The sequence below is a fragment of the Monodon monoceros genome, unplaced genomic scaffold (assembly GCF_005190385.1).
Source record: "Monodon monoceros isolate NGI ecotype Baffin Bay Population unplaced genomic scaffold, NGI_Narwhal_1 Super_Scaffold_6, whole genome shotgun sequence".
Taxonomy (NCBI): domain Eukaryota; kingdom Metazoa; phylum Chordata; class Mammalia; order Artiodactyla; family Monodontidae; genus Monodon; species Monodon monoceros.
Window position 1 is genome coordinate 30,035,221 of NW_021703783.1, and position 25,013 is coordinate 30,060,233.

Genomic DNA, 25,013 nt, shown 5'->3' on the forward strand with positions numbered 1-25,013 from the left:
TCCTGCTATTTTTCCTCAAATGTCTAAAAACTACTTCACTGAGTGTTACTACATTCCTAAAGAAGATATGGCAGAATTGAGAAATAATTGTATTTATGTTCATTTTTCCTTCTAATTACTTTACATGTGAAAGAAAACTGAGTGGAAATCACATCTGTATTTTGTTCACACATAGGTATTTTTTTTCTAAAAACACTAGTAAAATTCAGGAAAGTTTAACAAATCCCTTCATGATAATAAAAAAAAACTGGGCATGTAGTAGGAATTTATAAATGGGTGATATCTTTACCTTCACTTATCTGAACTAACAGATCACAAAATGATTTAAAAAGCTGTAGTCAATATATCGCAGTTTTTGTCATTTTTCCCACAATATACACTAGTGCCCAAGTAATTCATATTCTCCCCAACAAAAAAGGTCTCTAAAGGAAAGCAGTAAATACCATTTTTGAATTTGAAGCTGCTAATGCTGTTTTTAAATGATTGTTTTTACTATAGTTAATGAAAAGTCTCTGGCAAATCAGTTGAGTTCAAGTCTTAGCTTTGCCGTTTGCTAGCTGGATGACTGTGGTTATTTTATTTAGTCTGGGTTTCCTCATTTGTAAAATAGTGAAAATAATAGTGCCTACATCATAGCGTTATTTGTAAGAATTATAAAAGGTTTAGCAATGACTCAGATGTAATAAGGACTTAGTAAAATATATTACTTTTATTAAAATAGACAATATAAATTTCCTTTTTTGGATTCACTAACATTTTATGCTCTTATGAGTTCATACTTTTTTAAAAATGCAGGCAAATCCAAGAGAAGCACAGTATAAATGTGCTAGTTGTCAGGTAGTTCTCTGCAGGCTTTTTGTGGACAGACATGTTTGGGCTGCATGATTTGAATTTCAAACGGGCTTCTTCTCGCCTTGCCTGGGTTGTACCAGGAAACTCAGTCTCTTGTCTTTTTCTGTACTGTCACAGACCAACTGTTTCATTCTGGAAATAACCTTTCTGAACTGCAGCAACCTTTTGTAAAATGTACAGGTATTGGCTTCAGTGATCTCTAAAGTGTGTGTGACCTACATTACATAGCCAAATGTTTTCAATATTTGCCTGTAGTCAGTGATTTAATAGTAAAAACATTGAGAACCTAGAAAAATTTAGGAAAAGAGAATATGGATGTGGCCAGTGAAACTGCATTGAACCACAGATGATAAAGGTCCATTCTGGCTATTTCCAAAGCCTCCACTATGTAAAAAAAATGTGACAGAAAAAAGCCTCAGTAATTATAGACTCCTTTTGCCTGATTTTGAAGAAATCACAATGTAGAAACATAACACTAACAAGGATCTTGAAAGACTACTAATTATCCCCCATAGGTGAGGTTTTTTGGAGCTTTCTCAGTCAGTAATCTCTGAGAGAGATATTTAAAGCCAGAGAGAAAGGTTATAATGGTGAAAAACAAGAATTGAAAGATAGAGGGTAATGCAAATAAAGAAGGAAGAACAGTCCATAGTGGCAGCCTCTACCTGAAGAAATACAGAAAGGTAGTGGTTGAACACTGCGATATTGAAAAGGAAAAGAAGATGCAAAGAATCAACATTGAAGTCTGTACTGTTAATTTATAAAGGAGGGATTTAGTCAGCTGGACAGACCTAACACAGTTAGTGATGTCCACACTTAACGACATCTGTCAGCATTTGGAAGAATCAGAAAACAAAAATAGCAGCACTGTTTTATGGACATGATACATAAGCTTAATAAAATGAATTTCAGAACTCCAGGGCATGGGGGGTATGCAAGTAGTATAGATAAAACCATATTCATAAAAACTAAAACCAAAAAGCATACTTGGAATAACTTTTTAATCCCCTCCTTCCTATCTCTTTTTCTCTTTTTCTCATTTTCTTCTCTTTCCAACTCCCTTAGTATTTACTAATAGTGAGAAGAACTGATGAAAAGCCTTTGCAGGGCTAGTCAGAGAAATATTCCAGTTCCTTCTTTTTTTATTCCCACTATGGATCATTAATGATGAAAACAAAAGACAGAAAAAAATGGAAGAATAAAATAATTTGTCATCTGATATACTTATGCATTTAAAATACAGGTCAAATTCCAAAGGTCCTTTCCCTCTGACCAATTTCTCTGTTTCATGATAATTTAAATTTGGTATATATAGTGTTCTTAGCAATCATTAGCTATCTGCCTGAGGACACCTAAGAAACTGGAAAGGTATACCGATAGAGTAATAGTGAAATAACCTGTATCTAGCTGTCTATTCACTTACATTTTCCCTAGCTTCAATTCTTTCCTTAAAGATTTCTTGAAAGTGTTTGCACAGTGATGAGAGCCTAAAAAAGAAACAAACAGACTCTGAGTCAGAATTATGTATTGCTTTTTTGTCACTGAAGAAAGAAATCAGAAGGACTGCCAGTTCCTAAATGCCTGCCTTTGTGCTGAGGAACTAGTGGCTGCAATATTTCATTTTCTACCACAACACTTTTTTCTCCATTCTGAACAGAAAATCTGAACAAGTAACATCAGCTACACTGCTTAGAAAACCTTCCTTCTGGGAGACAGTGCAGGGCTGGCCCAGTTTGTCTCCATAGAACCACTCTATTTTTTCTGCATCTTGGTTCCTTAGTACACATTAGAGGGCCTTCACATCCCCAGCCATTCCTTACCTCCATCAAATTTACTAGAAACACCTTACTTTTGAGTGGAAACAAGTGATAAATGAACAATCGGGTAAACAAATCCCTGTTAATTATTAACAAGTATTACTCCTGTCCTATAGTTCAGATGCCCAGAAAGCTCTTACAGGTGTAATAATAACATTAATAGCTAAAATTTACTAAGGACTTCCTGTGGACCGGGCCTAACACTACATTCTTCAAAGGTTTTATTTCAATCCTAACAACAATCCTATCTGGTCAATTTTTATTACTCCTATTTTATAGATGAGAAAATGAAAGTTGAGTAAATTTGAGAAACTTGCCCAAGATAGATCAAGGAACTGGATTTAAAGTCAAGCCTTTTTTAACTCTAAAATCTCTGCTCTAATAGTATATTTTCTCTCAGGTATTTTCTGGGGGATATTTGTATTTAATTGCTAGATGGAAAAATCTACTTTATATCAAAGTGAGCCATTACCAAATAATATTGCCACGCAGTGGTTTTGGGAATATCAACCAACTCCTTTCCATTTGTTTTCTCAATTTCACCTTCTTATGATGATACAGTATTTCAATACAGATTGTATTGTGAATGACTGTTATGTTTACAGAACTGTCTGAAGGTCAATGTGATAAATTTATTTATGTCTTCACCAAATATTTACTAAGAACTCACTATAGGCCAGGCATGTATCAGAGAAAAAAATGCATAAGTATAATTACAGTCTTTTGCTCAACAATATTGTTCTTCAGTGAATGGGTGACTGGAGAAATTATCATGCATATAATGTCCCAACAAATACACTAATAGTATGTGACTTTAATCTGACTTTGTGAAGGTCATTCATTTGCCATCAAAGAACTTCACAGAATAATAGTAGGGAAATGATTTTCACTTTAATGGTAAAGACTAACCTATGGCAATTTTGCCTTAAATTCCCTTTAACATTTTCTGAATGCCATAACTTTATGCTCAGAAAAAGTGTCTGAATGCCTTCACTATAAGACTTTCTCTTCCTTTTAAAATTTTTATTTTTCATTTCTAATTTTTAATTTTAATACTCTGAAATATTCAGTAATTGACTTGGGATGATACTTCATGTGAAATAAGGAACTTGGTGGTTCTGATCAAGAATGTGCATTGTATTTCAATGTGTTTTTTACATATGAAAAATACAATGTGTTCTTTCTGAATATCAAATGTGTTTTATATAATTTATGTGGCTATTTTCATTAATTGTGGATGGTGTATTATTATTACTTTTAATTAACATCAGGAAGTATAAGAATACTATTACAGATTATACATTTACAAAAATTTATTTACCTTTATTAATTTGTTATATAATTCCAAATAAAATTTACTACCATCAATAGGCTGTGTCCTGTGTTATTTTAATATTAGTAGTAATGCAGTTTTGTTGATCTACACACACGTTTTCCTCCTTGAGACCAACTGCAAGGAAATTGGTGAAGGTTTGTGGTGTTCTCTATACCTTTGCAAAGACCAAAGCCCATGTGGAGAAAAAAGGCCAAGTAGACAAAGCATCTGATATGACATTTAAATAGGAAGGCACTTATTTTCAGCTAAAAGATTAAAACTTTGTTTTATTTAATATTTTTTCAACAAAAAAAGTTGCCACTTTAAAAAGTTGTTGATTATTATATTCACTATGCCTAATTCAGTTGGGGATGGCCTCCTTTCTGGTGCAAAGAAAACAAGTGATGTCACTGTCTGAAATGTCTATTCTAGGAGTTCTCTGGCAACTGAGAGCCTTCTTTAGCATTGTAAGTGATAGATGCCACATTACCACCTAAAGGACTTTTTGTTACATTTTTACAAAGAAGAAATCATGATGCAAAGTATAAGTATCTTGTATACCATGTATGCCATAATCCTGGCATTCACTACTGTCTATTACTGTTATTTATTTACCGGGCCAATTCACCCTTTTCAAGACAAAGTGCTGTTCAAAACCTAAAAGTTATGTCTCATTTATCTTGTCATCTCTACCACCCAGAACAGTGTTCTCAGTTTAGAGAAGAATATTAATACTGAATTACGAAGCATCTCTGAAAGCCTATTTTTAACATTGTTTTATGTTCTGCAGTAATAATTCTTCTGGCCTAAGACTCTTCAGTATATTATTTGATGTTTTCAGATCATTCCTCGTATATCTGAATTGACAGTTGTTTTCTACATTTTATATAAATAGAAGTATTTCTTTTAATATCATTTATTTCTATTAGTTTAACTAACATGAAATGTATTATCCAAAATGATACATACAAGCATTCTCAGAAATTTCTACTCCAAGTAACATAAATTATCTATAACATTTAGAGTTATATGTCCTGCCTCCTTTTGGGTAGACAGAATGAAACATACGAGTGACTACCCTCATATCTGGACTGTGCTGTCAGCTCTGATCCATGTATTCAGCAAACATCCATTAACTACTGCTATGCTACAATCTGTTATGTCAGGTTCATTTAATGCCAAATGCATTTTATGAGTCAAGGAGTATCATATGTTTGTTATAATAATAATGCCATTTTTAAAGGACAGAATTTATCTCCTTTCATAAAAAGAGACATCACGAAAGCATTTAGTAAAAACCATAAACACCATTATTACTGCTTCTTATAGTTTATGTTTAAATGGACTATGACACCACTGATTTCATCGTGTATATGTTCTTTAGATTAATTGCAAAGAGGGCATTTTTGTATTCTAATGTGTACTTAATTCATTAGCTGGGATTCATTGATTCATTACCCAAATTTTCATTTCAGGCCCTCCAGGCCCTCCAGGTGGTCTGCGAATAGAAGACATTAGGGCCACTTCTGTGGGACTTACTTGGAGCCGTGGTTCAGACAATCATAGTCCTATATCTAAATACACTATCCAGACCAAGACTATTCTTTCAGATGACTGGAAAGATGCAAAGACAGGTGAGTTTTTTTTGTTTGATTAATCTGTTCATATTTTGAGATGAATTGTTTTTTTTTTTTTTTTTTTTTTTTGCGGTACGCGGGCCTCTCACTGTTGTGACCTCTCCCGTTGCGGAGCACAGGCTCCAGACGTGCAGGCTCAGCGGCCATGGCTCACAGGCCCAGCCGCTCCGCGGCATGTGGGATCTTCCCGGACCGGGGCACGAACCTGTATCCCCTGCATCGGCAGGCGGACTCTCAACCACTGCGCCACCAGGGAAGCCCTTGAGATGAATTCTTTCATCAAAAACAAACAAAAGAAACCTAGATGTTTTAATAATTTTATCATCGACCCTGAAAATTTTCTTAAAACAAACAATCCCAATGTTTTAGTAGTAAAGAAAACCACAGCAAACTAAATGTTTTAAAGCTATAGGGGAAGAAGCAGCATGCCTAAATCTATAACGGGGAAGCAAAGAGGTCTCCTGGGTTTCTTATTTGAGCTACGTGTTAAGTCTAAAATGTACTAGGAAAAAATTATAAGGAAGGTAGATTTGGCAAATGGCATCTATAACTTATTATTTATGACCCTTTTTATCCAATTATATAGGCACTGTAGTTCTGCATTCTAAAAAAAGGCACAATTAATCATAAAGATTAAGCACCTAAATCTTACTACCATAACTTTTTACTTTCTGAATATGTTCTTATCTGGCTTGAATTTCCTCAAAACAGGTTTTTAAAGAAGTCTAGTACCTCAACTTTTTTTTTTCTCTCATATTAAGATTTTCTAACAGACAAAAACTAATTAAGAGCAAGTGGGTACTTTTCCTTGTGTATAAGTTATTACCATTGCCATTTGTCATCACTAGTCTTCAAATATCACACATCAGCATATTTTCTCATAGAACATGAAGGAAGATAGAGGATTGTTTTGATAAAATAACCTGTTTATCTTTGTCATTGTTGACAATATTTTTAACCAAACTTGCAGTTGTCAGAATTTCTTTCACATGCATAAAGAAGAGGCATAGAAATATGTTCTCAGTTGTCACCAGAGGGGAGAAAAAAAGACAAAAGTGAATAGAATGTTCCTCTTTTTTAAAAAATGAAAAAGAATTAACCCCAGCATATCTTAAACCTGCTCACTTTAATCTTAACATAACAGAATTTATTTGTATTGCTCCCTGAGAAGTTTTAATTTAGATTCACCTTTTGTTTTTGATAATTTCTTCCTATCATGGGAAATAAATGAAATATAAACTTGAAATCTGTTACAAGGGTTTAGGATATATTTTAGCATTAAGTAATTCTCCACATAAGTGTATGAAGTTAGAAGAATTAGAAACAAGTGAAACATTTCTATTACATTATGCTTGTGAGTGTAAGAATTATCTATAAATATACTTGGCAAAATCAGGCCTTTTGAAAAACAATTTTAAAAACCATTTAGATATTTGATAAACATAAAGCATGAGCAGTTTCTACTTCTCTAAGAATGAAAATGGATGATAATGATAAAACAATAGATGATAATTTATATCTAGCCAAATTTACATTAATTATAGATACTAGAGAGCAAATGAAATAAACATATGGTTAAAATTTGGTTTGGCTTTGAAAAAAGAATAATGATTGCAATCATCTCCATTAGTTCTTACCATGCTTACCACATTATGCTTAACATATGGCTGAATTAAAATATGCTTCCCATTAAAAAAATTTTTTCCACTATAAATTAAGTTCCATGAGGGGGAAGACTTTTGTTTGATTCACTGTACTATCCCTAGCAACTAGATCAGAGCCCATAGTGCTCATTCATTAAATACATATTTATTGAGCTCCCACTGTGTGCCTGAACCTGTCCTAGATACATAGTTGACCAGCAGTGAATAAAACAGAAAAAAAAAGTCAAAAGAAAAGCCACAACCCTACCTTCAAGGAGCTTACATTCTAGTAGGAGAGATGGTAATAAACAACTAATTAAAATATATAATAAGTCATATGGTGATTAGTGATAAAGAAAAACAACAGAGAAGGGAGATGGGGAGGCAAGACTTGCATTTAAATAGGATGCTCCTAATATTAGCATAGCTACTCCAATTTGTTATGGTACCTGTTTGCATGTTATATCTTTTACAATTGCCAACCTATTTGTATGTTTGAATCTAAAGTATATTTTCTGTTGACAGCATATAGTTGGATCTTATTTTTTATCCAGTCTGACAATCTCTGCCTTTTGATTAGATTATTTAATCCATTGATATTTAATATTATCATTGATGTAGCTGAATTTATACCTGCCACTGTATTTTTGCTTTCTAAATGTTCCATTTGTTTATGTCCTTTTATTTCTTCTTTATTGCTTTCTTTTGCATTAAATGAATATTTTCTAGCATAAAAATTCAACTAATTTAATGAAATTCTCTAAATATAAAAACTTAATGATTACTCTAGAGCTTACCTGGTATAATGGAATTTATCACAATAAACTTCATATTTTTACCAACAATATCAGAGAGATATAGAAACATTACTCTTAGCACTATTCCATTCTGCCCCTTTTTTGTGCTGTGGATTATTATTCATACATCTATATTATATATATTATACACCTATGTATGTTGCAAATTCAATAAACTTCTGCTGAAATTATTGCTTTCTATAATTTTAATGTCTTTTAAAGAAGCTAAGAGAAGAAAGGAAAACAAGTATATATTTATGGTTTGTTATATTAAGTAACATATTAAATATTTAACATTTCTGATCCTCCTCATTTGTTTCTATCAATTTGAATTATCATCTTATGTTATTTTCTTACTGTAATACAACTTCGCTTCTACCTGTCCCTTAAAGTTATGTCAAATATATTACATTTCTATATGCTGTAAGCCCAACAACACAATTTTATTACATACACACACCGTATATATACATTTATACATATGTATATGTGTATGGGTAGATGCATAAGTAGATAGATAAAGATAGATAAATAGATATTCTCTACAATGGCCTTTAAATCAGATAAGAGAAGAAAGAAGAAATATGTATTTATACTTTTATAATTACATAATTACCTTTATCAGTGCTCCTTATTTTTTTTGGATGTTTTTTTTTCAAATTACTGTCAATGGTCAACTGCTTTCAGCCTGAAGAGCTTTTTGGAATATTTCTTGTAAGTCAGGTCTGCTCCCAACAAATTCTCTGTTTTTGTTTATCTGGGAATGTCTTTATTTTGCTTTCATTTTTAAAAGGTAGTTTTATTTTCTTGGTTGACAGCTTTTTTCCCCCCTTTATGCCCCTGGTGATAAAGGGCACCTTGGATGGAAGTTCTTTTCTATTCTCAGTTGCTGAAAGTTGTTTCTAAGTCCTTCATACTTACCAATATATTTTCTATTTCTGGGTTTTCCATTGCTTTCTGTAGAACTGGATTTCTATCTGTTATAATTTTTCTAAGTAAGGAACTTCTTTTAACATGTCTAACTCTTCAGGTTGCTGAAGTCAAAGACCTTCAGCTTTTTTTTACACTAACAAATAGTTTTCTTTTAATATTTAAGTGATTTTTTGGATATATGTTCTAAGCTGCTTTTTTTGAGCACTTAATAAAGTGTCTTTGTCTTTTTGCCTTCATTGTTTCTGACAAGAAGTCAACTATTCTTTTTACCTCATATTCCTGTATTTAATGTGTTCATATTCTCTAGCTGCTCTCAAGATTTCACTTTGTATTTGCTTTTCAGTTTGATGAGAATATATTTATCCAGATGCAGTTTACTGGCATCTTAGACCTTTGAGGTGATATCTTCCTTCAGCCTTGGAAATTCTCAGACATTATCCCTTTAGATATTCCTCTGTCCCACTCTTGCTCTTCTTGGTCTCTAGTGAAATATATGTTAGATTGTTTGATGTGTTCCACAGATTGTGGACACTATGTGTGTGTGTGTGTGTGTGTGTGTGTGTTGATTGATTTTCAAACATTGTGTGTAAAAGAACAGAAGAGGCTGAGGAGATATTTTTTTCCCAGGAAAATTCATGTCATTCTTTCAGGGGTTGAGTCAATCTAATCTGTCATTGAGATGATCTGAGCTTTGCTGTTAAATTCAGTTCTATACAGGCTTAAAGTGTTTTGAGTACAGGATCACAACCTTTCCCCCATATTGCATGGCTGGAGGTTTTCCAGTCTTCCTATCAGACTTCAGCTTTCTTCTCCAGCTTGGACATCAGAGAGGGCTCTTGCTCCTCCCCTGCTCCTGTCCCAGACAGCTGTTGTCTGATAATCAGTCTAAAGCACAGAGTGCTGGGGCAGTGGGGGAGAATTTTCTCAGTTCTCCTATTCTTCCCTCAGACTTCACAGATCCAAAGCACCTGCTCCTCAGATGGGAGGCAAATCTCTGTTACCCTCTTACCACTCACCCAGCCACACGTGGGCACTCACTTATATCCAGTGTAAGGCTCAGAGTGCATGCAGGGTCTCAATTTTCCTGCTGTGCTCTTAGATTTGAGCAGATCTGAGGTGTCTATGCCTTTAAGGGTGGTCTCTCAGCACTCTTGTCCGGCTTCTGAACTTTCTTGAATGCATCTGGTAAAGCCTACAGAGAAAGAGTTAGTCAACAGGTAAGGACTCTCCTTGATTTGGGGCTCCCAGGGATTCAAAATAGCCATGCCAGACTGCACTTTATCTTTAAATATCTATGAAAAGTTAAACTGCCTTTTTCTTATGAACGTCTATGACTAAATCCTCCTCTCCCCATGACTCTACTGATGATGACTTTAGTTCATTGGATTTCTTCACAAACTCAGCTCTCCAATGGGCTCTAAAAAAAACTATTATTTTGTAGATTATCTTGCATGTTCTTCCTGTTAGTTGGTCAGTAAAGTTATTGTGACTGTGTTCTAAGTGGAAGTGAAAAAAAAAATTTATAACCAATGTAGAAATAAAAATCACGTGGTTCTTATTTACAGTGGTGTCCACTGAAAAAAGAAGGTATAGGATTAAATTCAGTTTCATGCAGGTAATTAGTTAAGGTGTCCAATAAATATTTTTCAAAGATACCAACTTTCAGCATTCCAATGATTAAATTTAGAATAATGAGAATAATAGACTGTAGATCTTTAAAACAATCAACTGTAAGCATTACTTCTCTGGAACATTTTTGGGGATGGACAACAGAAACCTGATAACATTCCTAGGGTTCTACAAGATGCTCAGGTCACATTTAGAATGTGTGTTGGATTCCGTGCTGCTACTTTCAGAGGAAAAATTATAAGATATTGTTGGCGATGGTGTGTGTGTGTGTGTGTGTGTGTGTGTGTGTGTTTGTGTGGAAAAGGAATGTTGGCCAGAATATAAAATGGCCTGGAAACTGTGCTATGAGGAGCAATTGAGAGAACCTCAGATATGTTCTTGAAAAAGGAGAAGAAAAGTGTCTTTATATTTAAAGTTCTGTCTTGCGGAAGACTAAAATTAATTGTTACCAATCCTCTGCAATTATCGTCGTGGCACATAAATGTTCCTCTGAATTTTAGACTATTTCCTCAGAATAGACATTTGTGAGTTAAATTATTGAGTGTATGTATGCTTAAGCCCATGAGCTTACTACAAAATTATGCTGTAGAAAGGTGGAATAAGTTTTATTCCAATCAACAGTATATAAGTGTCTCTTCCACCATACCTTTACTTAGTATTTAGTATTTTCTTTTTAAATCTTTGTCAAATTGATAGGTTAAAAAAATGAAAAAGCATTAGGCTCCTTGTAGGACATTTGCATTTTAGAATTTACTGTTTTATTTTTTGCCTTTCCATAGCTTCACTTTTGTTGCTCTTATTTCAAAGATAAACTTCTGGGTTTTTATGAGGCAGCATGCAAACTTTCCATAGAGAAGAAACAATGAATCACATTTTCTGGGAATTCAGAGAACAATCCGATTCTCTTTCTCTGCAAGGAACATTTTCACACCTCTGGCTCTTCTCTGAGTCCTGCCAGATGATCTACAGGTTGGGTCTAGAGCCTCTAACATCACACTGAGTAGGTGTGTCAGAGCCAGAGAGAGGCCTTTAATTGTCCATTTTCATTCTGAAACAATGGACCAACTTTTTCAGCTAGATCCCCAAGTGGGTAATTCTTTCTGAATAGTTTCAAATACTTGGGTTTTAGATTTAGATGGAGGATCCTAAGAGTTCAAACTGTATTTAAACCCCGAGGAAATAGCAGAACTCACTATGGCAACTTCCAATAATCTAGAACAGGTGTGATTATATTGCCTGGAGTTATTTTTGAAACATCTGCTTTTTAGTCTGGAGGTCATTGTGCCTAGTTCTGAAGCTGCTCAAGGAACTAGTTGTTGTGGTCTGAAGGCAGAGCACCACAAAGCATGGTTGCCAGGCAATTGTGACTATTGGCCTTGGGATACCCATGAGGCTTGCTTCTCTTTTCCTCCAAAGAATAGTCAGAATTTTTTTTATTCTGAGCCTTATGGACTAAAGGTATTTGAAAATAGACCTGTAGATTAGTGCTCATGGCTGGTTATCAAAATAAAACCTTCTAAAGGGGGCCTTTTGACCTGAATATTAAAGTAAGGAGTATATCTCTTATTCTGTATCCCTTTGCTTGAAACTTACACTTAGAAGTAAAACCAAGATTTAAATAGCTACCAGGTTAATATACAACATTTTAGTTTTTTATAGAAAGAAGCCTCTGACAGCCTTTATACAGTTAAAATCTGATTTCCAAAACTGAAATTGTCTGTAAAAAGTGGCCTGACTCAGAAATGACCCAGTTAAAACTCAGGAACTTGAGACCACAGTCCTGATTCCTGGTACTTGCCTCTATTTTGCCAAGTACTCTCCTCTCTTTCTGACTCCAGGAATAGCAAACAGGTTGCAAGGAACTTGGCTGAAGAGAGGGAACACAAAGTCCCTCTTCTCCTGATTATTGTGCATTTGGCTTGGAGCAAGAATCTCTTTCCAAAGCAAAGATGACCTTTGCTTCCAACCTATCTATGTGGGTGGTTTTGGAAAAATAAACTCCATCCAATAGTTCCTACCAGGGCTGAAGGGGTTGGAGAAGTACAAATCCTTTTATAGGGACATTTAAGGCCCAGAATAAAATAAATAAAAATGGGTACTAGAGGTAAAACACAGTAGCAGTGGAGGAGAGAAATTGAAAAGGATCAACTCAGAGTTAAAGAGGGTGGGAGAGAGCTTAAGAGGATGGAGATGAGGTCTACCCTCTGCTTTAGACAGGGCAGGATGATTTATGAGCTAAATACAGGCATAAGAGCCATAGAGCGTGGATATTTTGTAGTGGGGCAAGGTAACAGCGTGCCCTCTTTTCTTCTACCAGTTGCCTGCCTGATTCAGGGTTGAAGGAGACAATAAACTTATACACATGGTTGTGCTTCTTGCATTAAGACATTGTCGACTCTAAATAAGCACAACTTTTGTATTTGTAGTTTATTTGTATTTTTTACAAATATTTATAAAGTACTTCTACTTACAAAACATCATTCTAGGTGTACCAGGCACTGAGTGGTTCCCAAACATGAATAAGAAGTAAAAGAAACATATGTATGTCCATAAATAATAACCAGGAACAAACAAGGGGGGACATAGAGACATATTATAGGTGTGGCCTGGTATGGACATAGCCGGTCTTGAAGTTCAAGTTGTAAAGTGGTGATATGGGCTACCGAGCTCAAGATTGGACTGGAAAAAAGTTAGAAAGCAAAGTTTTAAACCCTGTTCTTATGATGTGGTATGCATCCAAAGTCCTGTCCCCCTCTGGGGAAGGAAAGCAGGCCATATACAGAGCCATTTTTAATTCTAAATACATTTTTATAAAATGATTGGCTTTAGTCATTTTTTGCTAAGTTAGCCCTATTACTTATATAAATGGTTTTATAGAGGGGGTATTATAAAGATATGCCAAAAATTTATTTGTTTTAGATACTTATCTTCTCATAAGTACTGATGTTAGTGTGTATTAACAATGATCATAATTGGTTTTGTTCTAAAAAGAGAGGTGTTCACAACTGTTAGCTAGCCTTGTAGACTATATTATTAACTTATAGATATCAAATTCTTTCCTTAATCATTTGGAAGGTACATTCTGGAAGTCCATCTTCCTAACATCCACTTCCAGCTTCCCCTTTTGAAAGTTGTTTGCATCACTGGGTCAAGGGTTTCCCACTGAGGTCTGTCTCCTCATGGTTGTAACTCCAAGGCTTTCTGCTTATTCTTCTTCCTCTCTTCATCTCAGACTTCATTTAGTCACAGGCCTTACTCCTCATCTGGAATCTAAAACCTACCCTAAAATGACACCAGTTGACTTTTCTTTCTTTATCTCTCCCCATTCTTCCAAATGTTTTCTGTAGTAAAGCATGAATTTCTACCCTTTGAACATATTCCTGATCTTCCATTTGTTTGGAGATATTTTCATACTGGATCCTCATACATGCTCAGAATCAGTCTGTCAGCTCTAGTTTTCACTGCATATCCATCTGGCTCTTCCTGTCTGATCCAGCCTTCACCTGCCCCTACTTGTTGACTGCCCAGCTGCTTGGAAAAAGCCCCAGGGTAGCCTTTACCATCGTGAGAACACCATGCCCTAGTCAAGAGGGACCCTTTAGAATGGTTCCCGTATTTCCATTCTTCAAGCATTTAAATGGTGCTGGGGTTTTGCAGCATAAGAAGCAGGAGAGAAGATCAGACTGCCTCCTTGACCCTTCTATTATACTTTTTTACTTGGAAACCCCGGACTCACAAACTCACAAATATTTCCATCAGCTTCAGCCTCTAAACCTCTGTATTAATTCCCTATGTCTGTCATAACACATTACCACAGATCTGATGGTTTGAAACAACAGAAGTACAAAACTAAGGTGTTGAAAGGGCTGCACCTTCTCCAAGGATCTCAGGGAACAACCCATTCCTTGCCTCTTCTAGCTTCCAGAGGCTCCAAATACTCCTTGGCTTGTGGCTGCATCACTTCAATTTCTGCCTTTGTGGTCACATTTCACTCTTCTATGTGTCTCTTTGCTGTGTTTCTTTTATAAGGACACTTGTCATTGGATTTAGGGCCCATCTAGATAATCCAGGATATCTTATCCAAAGATTCTTAACTTAATTTGTCTTAAAATTAAAATGGTCTACAAGACCCTTTTTCCAAATAAGCTCACATTCATAGGTTCTGGTGATTTGAACATAGACATATCTCTTGTGTGGGGGGAGTCACCATTCAACCCACTACAATGGCTCCTTCTATAGGAGGCTCAAAATCATAAAAAGGCATCTAGTGAAGAAGGAGGCCACTCTACCCAGTGTCATAACAACCAGCTCTGTGTTTTCTTTTTCTCCATGAAGAGTCCTTTGCAAATCAAAAATTCATCTTCCCTCTTCCAATTACCTAAAATAACTTCCTATGTACACGAAGTAAGACAAACAAATCCCAATTTGGTGTGAGGAAGGGGTAGAGAAAACAGGAGATAAAGAGGCAGAATTAAAACAGAGGAGAAGGAAAGCCAAACTTTTAATCAGAAAGTCAAAAATATATGTCAAATATATAAAACAAATTCTTAACAAAATAAGAGACTGGATGGCAAAACTAGTGTCTAGGAGAGTTATGCCACACGTGCCACACGTGACAGTGTGAGGCATGGGATAGTCTGAGCCATTAGGAATTTGTCTATAAGTAGAAACTGGGCACTGGGATGCTTAACATTTATTGTGATGATGGGTACAACATCTTAAAAAGCTATTTATTCATGGTCTGCAGTGCCAGATAAAAATTCCTTGAGTAATAAGATAATGAGTCATATATAAGCCTAAGGGAACACATTTTCCAATAAGTGATGTACAGGTATTTACATGCATATGTATGTGTAAGTTAATTATTAAAAACACATGTGAGAATATTTTAGGGGAGCTTAAAATAATGTATAATCCTGCCTTGGTTGTATGTTTTATCATACCTCAATTAAATAAGCAGTCTTGAACGTATCTTACCCCTAAGTTATAATTTTCCTGTTAGTATCTAGTAGCATCAATTCTGAGAAATACTTAATAAATCTGAATGAATTATTATAACCTCTATTATCAGTGTCCCAAAGGATTTGGGTATAAATCTAAAAAGCTAACTACAAAAGAGTATAAACATACAGGTACCCTAGTAATAAATCATTCACTACCCATACACTACATCAGTGGCATTCCATAAAAATTTTAACTACACAAGTTGTACCTTTGCCTCAAGAAATCTTTCTGGATTCTGTCTTCAGAATACAGCCCCTCGCTGTTCGGGTTGTAGACAGTGGACGAGCAGCAGAAGCAAGAGCTGGGAGCCAGTTAGAAATGCAGAATCTCTGTGCTCCCACCCTGTACTTAATAAATAAATGATCCATGTGCATATTTCTCTTTCTAACGTGTTATCTATTAAGGACCTCTCCTCTCACTCCCTTGAACTTAACATTTTGTCATTCCTACTTTTTATTTTTATTTCAACTCAATGGAACATGTGCCATTTTCTCAAAACAGTAAAATAAAAAGAGAGAATTATAAGAATGATGTTACTCAACTAATATTCTCTATTTAATATTTATTTTATTTAGATCCTCCGATTATTGAAGGAAATATGGAGGCAGCAAGAGCAGTGGATTTAATCCCGTGGATGGAATATGAATTTCGTGTGCTAGCAACCAATACATTGGGTATAGGAGAGCCCAGTATACCATCAAGCAAAATTAAAACAGATGGTGCTGGTATGTAGAAGAAACTTTTTAAAATTTAAAATGTCTATAAATTCAGTGACACTTTAGCATATAATTGAATGTATTTGGAAATAATGCTCTGAGGTAAGTAGTTTATCTAAAAAATGTGTGTATATGTATCTCACACAGGTGTGTGCATTCTGTGTCAAGACAGTCAAAAACCAAAAGAGAAAATATAAAGCTTTAGAATATTCTTACATAATTAATGGAAAAGAGGTAAATAGAGGCAACTATATGATCCACTGAACACCACTTAAATGAAGTTTGTGTTTAGAATATAAACTTTAATGTAAATTGTGAATCTTAACCGGGCAGAGTCATGGTTAAGCAGATTCCATGATTTAGAAGGCTCACAATTTGTTTTCTCTCTCAAAGACATGGATAACTGAACAGCCACGTGGATGGAGGGTATGGGCAGGAGAGCAGGGTGAGCCTGGCAAGGAGGGAATGTGATGGGGTCTCTTGGATCTATACCACCTGAGGAGTCAGAGCATCTCAGAAATAGCTATAATGTGTTCTTTTAATATTAGGTGTCACTCTAAATGTGCTCTTTTATCACAGCTCAACCATGGCTATTCTTCCAATTTAGGTTCACATTTTTATGCTAAATACCAACTCCATTTTAATAGCTTTTTATACAAGAAATACCCCACTCTGTTTTCCTTCTCCCTTGAATTTCTAGGCAAATTCTAATAATAACTCTTCTTTATTATTCCCTGTCTATGAAAAAGAAAATGTTTTGTAGACTCTCTATTTTTACTGCGCCTTGCCAAACTTCAGTGCTTTATTTGGGGAAAAATATTTTAAATGGATGACAGAATGCCATTAAAATTCTGCTGTGATATCTTAATATCACTTATCCACATTTCTGGCTACGTCAATTCCTTGGCCTAACTTCTAAATAGAATTATGAATTGTACTGTCTTTAGTTTTTAAAGCCAAGTTATTCACAGAGACTGTCATCAATAAACTATCTCTTAAAGTTTCATGTAATTTCATGTAATTTATCAGATAAAACTGATGATTCTGTAATAAAGGAAGAACAGAAACACTAAAATACTGATCTGTGCTGACCATTTTCAGATACATTTCAGTTAATCCTCACAATAATATTTTGAGGTAGGTATTACAATCCAACCCTCATTAATAGGCAGTGGACTCAGAAACACTGAACAGTTTACCTAGGTTAATATAACTACTTGCAAGATTCAGAATTCAAACACAGACCTGATACATTCAACTTTCTCTCTTAAAGGTGTTTTCTCAAGCAGGACTCCTAAACACACAGCCATTTATATGAACCTTTATTTTTGTGTTCTAGTAGAAGCTCATATTTCATTCTAAGTTACAGAGCTAGATATGACTTAAACACCGTTTTTTGTTTTAGTATATCCACCTGTGAAATGAACACAATTGTTTCTTTTTCTCTGCCTTGCAGAAATCTCATTAGGATACGGAGGTAATATATGTTGCAACTTTAGAGAACACAGATACCACATAGCCAGGATCCTTGTGTTTGTTTGGTTTTGATTATTCCCTAGAGCCTCCTATGTTTGTAATAGAAGTTTCTGTGTGATGGACTGAACACAGTTGCCCTTTCTTGAAAAACAAAAATAAAAAGGAACTGGCACATTATCTGACTGGTGGTTTCAACCACATAATTCATGCTGAGAGATCATGCACTTGCTTTGATATAACAAGTATTCATTTTCAAAATAAAATTGCAAAAATATCCAATGATTAAGTTGGTCTAAGCAAACTTATTTCAGTTAAAAATTATAACATGCTTATCTCAGATATAGGCCTTTTTTTATCTCATTGAGCTTGGTTAATTTTCTGTGATCTGTTGACTAGCACAATATGAATTAATTCTGATCCAAAAACAACATTGTTCATGGGGAGGGAAGATACTTTCTCTGGCATTGATGATAGGAGTAGACCCTCCCCGCTGTTACCAAAAAATTGTAGGAACTCTGTTACCAAAAAATTATGTATTATTTATTTCAAAAATGATTGCTTTAGTATACTTTGGTTGATTGTCTGGACAGAATTATAAGAACTTGGATTTTTTTTTTAATCTCAGTGTATATTTGATTAAATTAAATGTTTTTAAGAACAGCAACAGCAAAACATGTTTCAGAAAGAAAGATTCAATCTGATTCTTTCATATGTGAATCTATAAATATAATAATTTATATTTAGTATCATATTTAGAAGATAAGAATACTTTTTGATGTGCTTGCTACCTGTAGTTTGTATGTAACTCTGAAGACTTTCAAACCTTAATGTCTTCTTATCTTTAGAAATGCTGGGAAAAATTTGTTTTAGTGATATCAAACCTAAAATTTTGGTAAGGTTGTTACTTTCAACTAACAACTTTTGGCATCACCTTCATTAAGCATGACCTCTAACATGTTTGCTCAAATGGTATTTTGTTAAGGAATTAATTCTCTCTCTAGTGTACTTGGAAAATAACTTCTCTTAAAGGCTTTCAGACACAAAACAAACATATGAAGTGATAACGGTCTTATTCACAATGCAAGATTTGGCCCAATCATGATATAATAAGATGATGCCTTCCTTTCAGTTGTGAAAAAATAAATCCTATAACCTCTAATACATTTGTTAATCTTTCATAAGAAAATATTTTTGGATCCTTTATTAATCAAGTTTTATGGCTACTATCATTTATGCACTTGCTGTATGCTATCACAGAGTGCTAAATTCTCTACTTGCATTGCTCCACTTAATTCCCACAATGACTTTATGCAACTGGTATTATTTATCCTAATTTTACAGACAAAGAAGTCAAGATTACACTTGGTTAATGTGAAGCAGAGCTAGTATTCAAATTCAGGGCTTTGCAATTCTAAAAGCTTCATTCCTAAATAATTTTCTAGGAGGGCAATATGCAGTATTAAAGCTCTGAGACACTGATCCTTTAGTAGAATACTGGTTCCATCATTTAAAACTCTGTGATTAGAGGCATGTTACTTAACCTCTCTGAGCCTCAGTTTTCTCATCTCTAAGTGGAAATTATTTATCTTATGAATTATTTTATGATTAAAAACATGTAAGGAAAGCAAAGTTAGTGCTGTCTAGGGCATAATATTTTCTGAATAAAATTTTTATTATGCCATTAATGCTCAATTTAAGCTTTAATATGCTTATAAGAAAATATTGATCACCTCTTTTGGCAATATATTTCCATTTTTATTAACATAAAAGAGGATCATATAATTTCATGTAATTTTAATCATCTTAAAGGAATAATTTATATATTTAATACAATACAATCCAACAGACTTTCTCTTTAATTTCTGTTTTTCATTTCATCCTGTTTTTGAAAAATTGAATATTCATAAAATTGGACATTTACATTTTTTATCCTTACAAAAAAATAAAAATACTTTCTGAAACAGGGGGATGTTTGTCTCGTCACGTACCATTATAACAACTCTCTAAGAGATGCCAGCATATGTTATGTGGGATAAAGGCTGGTTCCCATTTGATGGAAATGTTGCTCCTGTGCCTCATTATACTGATTGAAAGACAGGACATTATCTAGTGCGGCATATGCCCTTATCTGTCCAATTACTTAATTTTAAGATTGCCAGGCACAGTTGGGTATATTCTTTGGTTTCAGACAAGTGCATTATAAAATGGATGGCCCCAAATGAAGAATTAGAAGATGTGTTTGTAATCATTGTAACGCATTTAATTTTGACTGTAAATAAGAGATAACAGAAGCATCCTTCAAAGTGATGTGTCATCGTAAGACATACCCCCATAGCTAATAGCTCTGCAGGTGCAGTTGGTAAGTCGATATCCTAAAATGGTACATTCAGGTTTGTTTTGACAACTTTGCTATTTATTTGCCAGATCAAACTAAGAAGGAAAAGAGAAAAAAATAACATAACACTGTAATCAGCACTTTCATACTACGTAGAGAGCTTTAATGTCATGTCTAATGAAGCTATTCGGCTGTGTCATTTATTTTTATTTTTATGTTTTTAGATATGTTTGATAAAGGAGGAGGATGGTGCTAAGAACATGTTTTATAGCTAGTAAGGTGCTATGTTAAAGTTAGCAGCTGTCACTAGTTCTGTAATAGAAAAATCTTTTTTTTTTTTTTTTAAAGAAGCAGAGAGTGTAGATTTTTAAGTCATCAGGAGGCCTGAGTTAAAGTTGCAGCTTCTCTACATGTGAGTAGTGTGACCTGGGCTAGTTAACTAACTACTTTTGGGACTCATTTGCCTATTTTATAAAAAAAAGAATAATGCTGCTTTTCTGTATATTTATTTTAAAGTGCTGACCTGAGCATCCAATTAGGTACGATATGTAAAAATCATTTCTAAGTTCTAGATGAGTCTTTTAATAAGCTGGGCTTTTTTATTCATTTATTCATTCATCCATTCATCCAGCAAACTTCTACCAGGGATTTTTAACACATTGAGGATATTTAACACATTGAATTAAAACCAGTTATACATATTTAATTTTACTACACTAGCATCTTCAGGACCAGAATCAGATTTTATTCATATTGTTAACTTTAGTGCTTAACACACACAGTGTCTATAACTGGTTCTTAAAATTATTTATAGAAGGAAAAGAGAGGAACAAGAAGGGAAAGAGGATGGTTCTTGCAATTGTAAGTTAATAGAGGATAATGAAAAGTAGTGATCAAACCTACTGTGATATTTGCATATTAAAATTTAGAAAAATATATTACCAAATATAATATGTTTTGTTTGAAACAAGGTTAACATATGTATTAGATGCTTTCGTTTTTAATACACTGAGATAAACTAGGAAGTGTTCATTCTTTCACTTAAGTGAAAAATCCATAATCAGTTTGGGTTCTTTATAATAACTTTACTATGCATTATGCTTATTTCAGTTTGTAGCATTCTTTTCTGCCCATCTAAACATTCCCCCAGATGACTTGTCTTTAGACTATCATTCTGTTGAGCAGTTAACGAATTTACTCTGCTACGCCCATTTAACTTTCCTGTTTGAGAACAAAATCTAGATTAATAAGCAAACTACAATTTTGGCCTGATAAGATCTAAAGACATTAATGTTTTTGTGAACAATTTCAGACCCTATATAATTTTTACCTGGGAAGAGCATCAATTTAACATGGTAGATGCATAAAGAATGTTAGCAATCTGGTCCACCATCAGAGCAGGAGATCATAAGAGTTATGAAGAACTCATTTGAATATCCAAATATTATACAGTTCATTTGATTTTATTAATGACTTCAGAAAGAAAATATATTTATATATAGAATAAAAGCAGATGTAAGGCTTTAATCCCTTTGTTTATCTAGCCCCTAGAGCATTACTTACATGCCATTTTGAATCTCTTACTAAAAAAATTGTTTTAAATCACAGTGAAATTCTGATGCAAATTGAAATGACAAGCTACATTCATGGTAACTTTATTTCTGTAAAAATGGAAAGCAATAATTAACAAAAACTGAGTAGTCCATATATTTTAAATCAAGGGCCTTTCTTCCGATACTCCATGATTTTTATAATTTAGGATTTGTCACGGGACAGTTTGTACATTGTTAAATAAAACGCCAAAGCCCCAAATGTTACTTATATGCAAATATTTAAGCATTCAAATTTACAAGTAAAATTGGCAACAGTTTCTTTTCATAGGAAAGAATAATCATGACATTGACTTGATTTTCTTTTTAAATATTTTTTAGATCTACAACTGAAATACAAAAGCCTTCCTATAAACATCATTAAGGAATCATTATTAGACTGAAATCATTGCAAAAAGACAAGTTTAAAAGCCTCACTATTTTAAATTGTTTATTCATTGTTAATTCAAGAATTTTGTATTTTTCCTAAATATTTGTTTAAATTCTTTTTAATAATTTATTGTTAAGAGAAAGTCTATTTTGCTCACTGTCAGATGCCCTGGAGCCTAAAGTTATGTAAACTTCCTTATGCTCAGGGTGATTTACTTCCCTGAAAGGAATCAGTATTTGGCCAAGTCCTCCTGTTTTCTGCAGGGCTGAATACAAATACAGAGTAGTTAGGTATTCAGATACATGTCAAATATGTAGGTTATATGCCAATTCCACTTGTGAAAAAATGTCCCTTAGCTCCTAAAGCTACAAATGAACGTTCAAAGCTTAAAGAAGGAAACTAAAATATAACTCTATTATTCCAAGTAAGATATAAAACACTCTATTAAGAGATATAGCTAGGGCTTCCCTGGTGGCGCAGTGGTTGAGAGTCTGCCTGCTGATGCAGGAGACAAGGGTTCGTGCCCCGGTCCGGGAAGATCCCATATGCCACGGAGTGGCTGGGCCCGTGAGCCATGGCCGCTGAGCCTGCGCATCCGGAGCCTGTGCTCCACAACGGGAGAGGCCACAACAGTGAGAGGCCCGCGTACCGGAAAAAAAAAGGAAAAAGAGATATAGCTACCTTTATTTCTGTGCTTTTGTTCTGTCTTATTTTCAGCATCGTGAACTCAATGTAACTCAATGGATGAACTCAATGGATGATCTTTGAGGAGGAAAATAATCTTGAATTACTTATTTGAAGTGTGTTAGACCTGAAACTAAAAGTGACGAAATGGGAAAAATATTCACTCTAACATAAACATATTCTATTTTTAGCTCTGTTCTAAATAACAAAGGTTAATATTGATTATAACTTAAAAGATTATAGTGAAATGCTTTGGCAAATAATACTTGTCCTGGTGAAGGCAATATTTGATTCAACAAATTGCAATATAATAAATTAAATTATTCTAGAGTTATTTTTGAAATTATTTGCCTGTGACCACAATATTTGTACTTAAACACAAAATTTGATTTATTCATTGATTATAAGACATGTTCTTTGTTTCTGTATAGCATGTAAAATTTTAACCTCAGAATATGAGTTATGGGGCTTAAAGGGCTTCCAGCAGTATTTTAATGTCCCAGCCTTCAATATGTATTTCATCTAAAGTGCTACAAGTAAATTACCTTTTAACACCCCCATGCACTCAATTTAATTTCTAACACTCAAGTGGTGACAGTTAATAATAAATAATAAAATAATAAAATAAAATAGAATAATAAAATATAATCTCTCAAGCTTCACATTAATTTCTTAATCAGGAAAGGAAACCATATAGTTTTATAGATATAAAGAAAAGCCTGTATTTTGTTTGTTTCTGTGCAATTAATGTGCATAGTTCAGCAAAGAATTTATGTGGCTAACATAGAGGAAGTTTTGAAGTATTTATCTGTGAATCACAATTACTTGTTAGGATCTCTAACTCAGTAAATGAGTACTCTGTAGAAGGTGTGACAGTTTCCTTTAGGGAAGGACTATTTGGGGAGTCATGGAAGAACTGACATGTCATCTGTTTTTTAAAATGTTAAAAGAGCCGGGAATGATATTTCAGACTGAACCACAGCGGTTGTGTGGGAAAATGTATGTCCTCAGTAAAAACATGGTCTTCACTTGCGTAGCTGGGTAGCTGGTCTCCAACTGCCTGGAGTGCAGGAACAAACTATGCTTTAGCATTATCTGTACAACTCCAATTAGATGCAAATCCAATAAGGTAAAGGCTACAATAAGATAAGAGTATGCAAATCTGATAAGATATAGCACCCACCTTGAAGGACTTCCAAGGAGAGAGAATAACTTGGAGAAAAACAAAGAGGCCATTGCACTTGGTAGTTAAAAGAAATTTTGTGATTTTTGAGAGAGTGATTTCAGTAATATGAAGTGGAAACAGATTATGGGTTGTTAAAAAGTGATTATGGAGTGAAGTATAAAAATAGTCATATATCATTCTTTGCAGTTCAGTGACAGGAAAGGGTGAGATTAAGAGGAAAACAGTATTACAGGATGATTCTTAAGGCTGGAGAGACTGAAAAGGATAGTCATTACAGTAGAGACTGAAAAATAGAAGGATAATGTAAAAAGATGGAAGTAGGTGAGAACTGGAGTCACTGATGGGACAGGGTTCCAGAAGAGATTTAGGCATTGAAAATAAGAGCATAAGAACAGCATTAGATTTCTGTTTCCAAATATTTCAGGGAAGCATAATCCTATGTTAATGCACATGCACTGTTTCTTAACAGTTATTTGTAGATTGAGGCATAAAACTAACACAACAGTGAGTTGTTAGGTCATAGATTTCAAAGCGAGCTGTGAAATATTTTACCAATAAAATACGTCTAATCTTTCAAAACCATATTAAATAAAAGGACACAGAAAAAAAAAGATGGGAAGACAAATTTGCTTCATTACTTTGTTGAAGGAAACTAGTACATTTCCTGTGGCACTGAACCAATTCTTTTCTTGGCAGTAAAACATTATTACAGCAACTATGCGGCATTGGATCATGTGTGCAGATTGTCTTTCCTGGTGAAAGAAAACGTGTACAGTTTCTAAGTGAATAAGAACTCTAACATAAGAAAATAATTACAGGGCCTCTCATTTGTAGCTTTGTTTATTTGTTTCAGCACCTAACGTGGCTCCTTCAGATGTAGGAGGTGGGGGTGGAAGCAACAGAGAACTGACCATAACATGGGCGGTAAGTGCTAAGAAGTTGCATATGTTAATAGGCTGCTTTACCTACACTTAATCTCAAATCCATTTTGCTTCCTGAAATAAATTGA

General features: G+C 34.3%; 1 protein-coding gene across 3 annotated transcripts in view; it reads left to right on the plus strand.

The window, feature by feature from the left end:
- CNTN1 (contactin 1) overlaps positions 1 to 25,013 on the plus strand; it is a 365,513-nt gene that overhangs the window by 273,038 nt on the left and 67,462 nt on the right. For all 3 annotated transcript variants that reach the window (XM_029205356.1, XM_029205357.1, XM_029205355.1), the window contains 3 exons: positions 5,460 to 5,618; positions 16,203 to 16,352; positions 24,858 to 24,928. In XM_029205356.1, the coding sequence (XP_029061189.1) occupies positions 5,460 to 5,618; positions 16,203 to 16,352; positions 24,858 to 24,928 (380 nt within the window). The remainder of the gene's footprint in view (positions 1 to 5,459; positions 5,619 to 16,202; positions 16,353 to 24,857; positions 24,929 to 25,013) is intronic.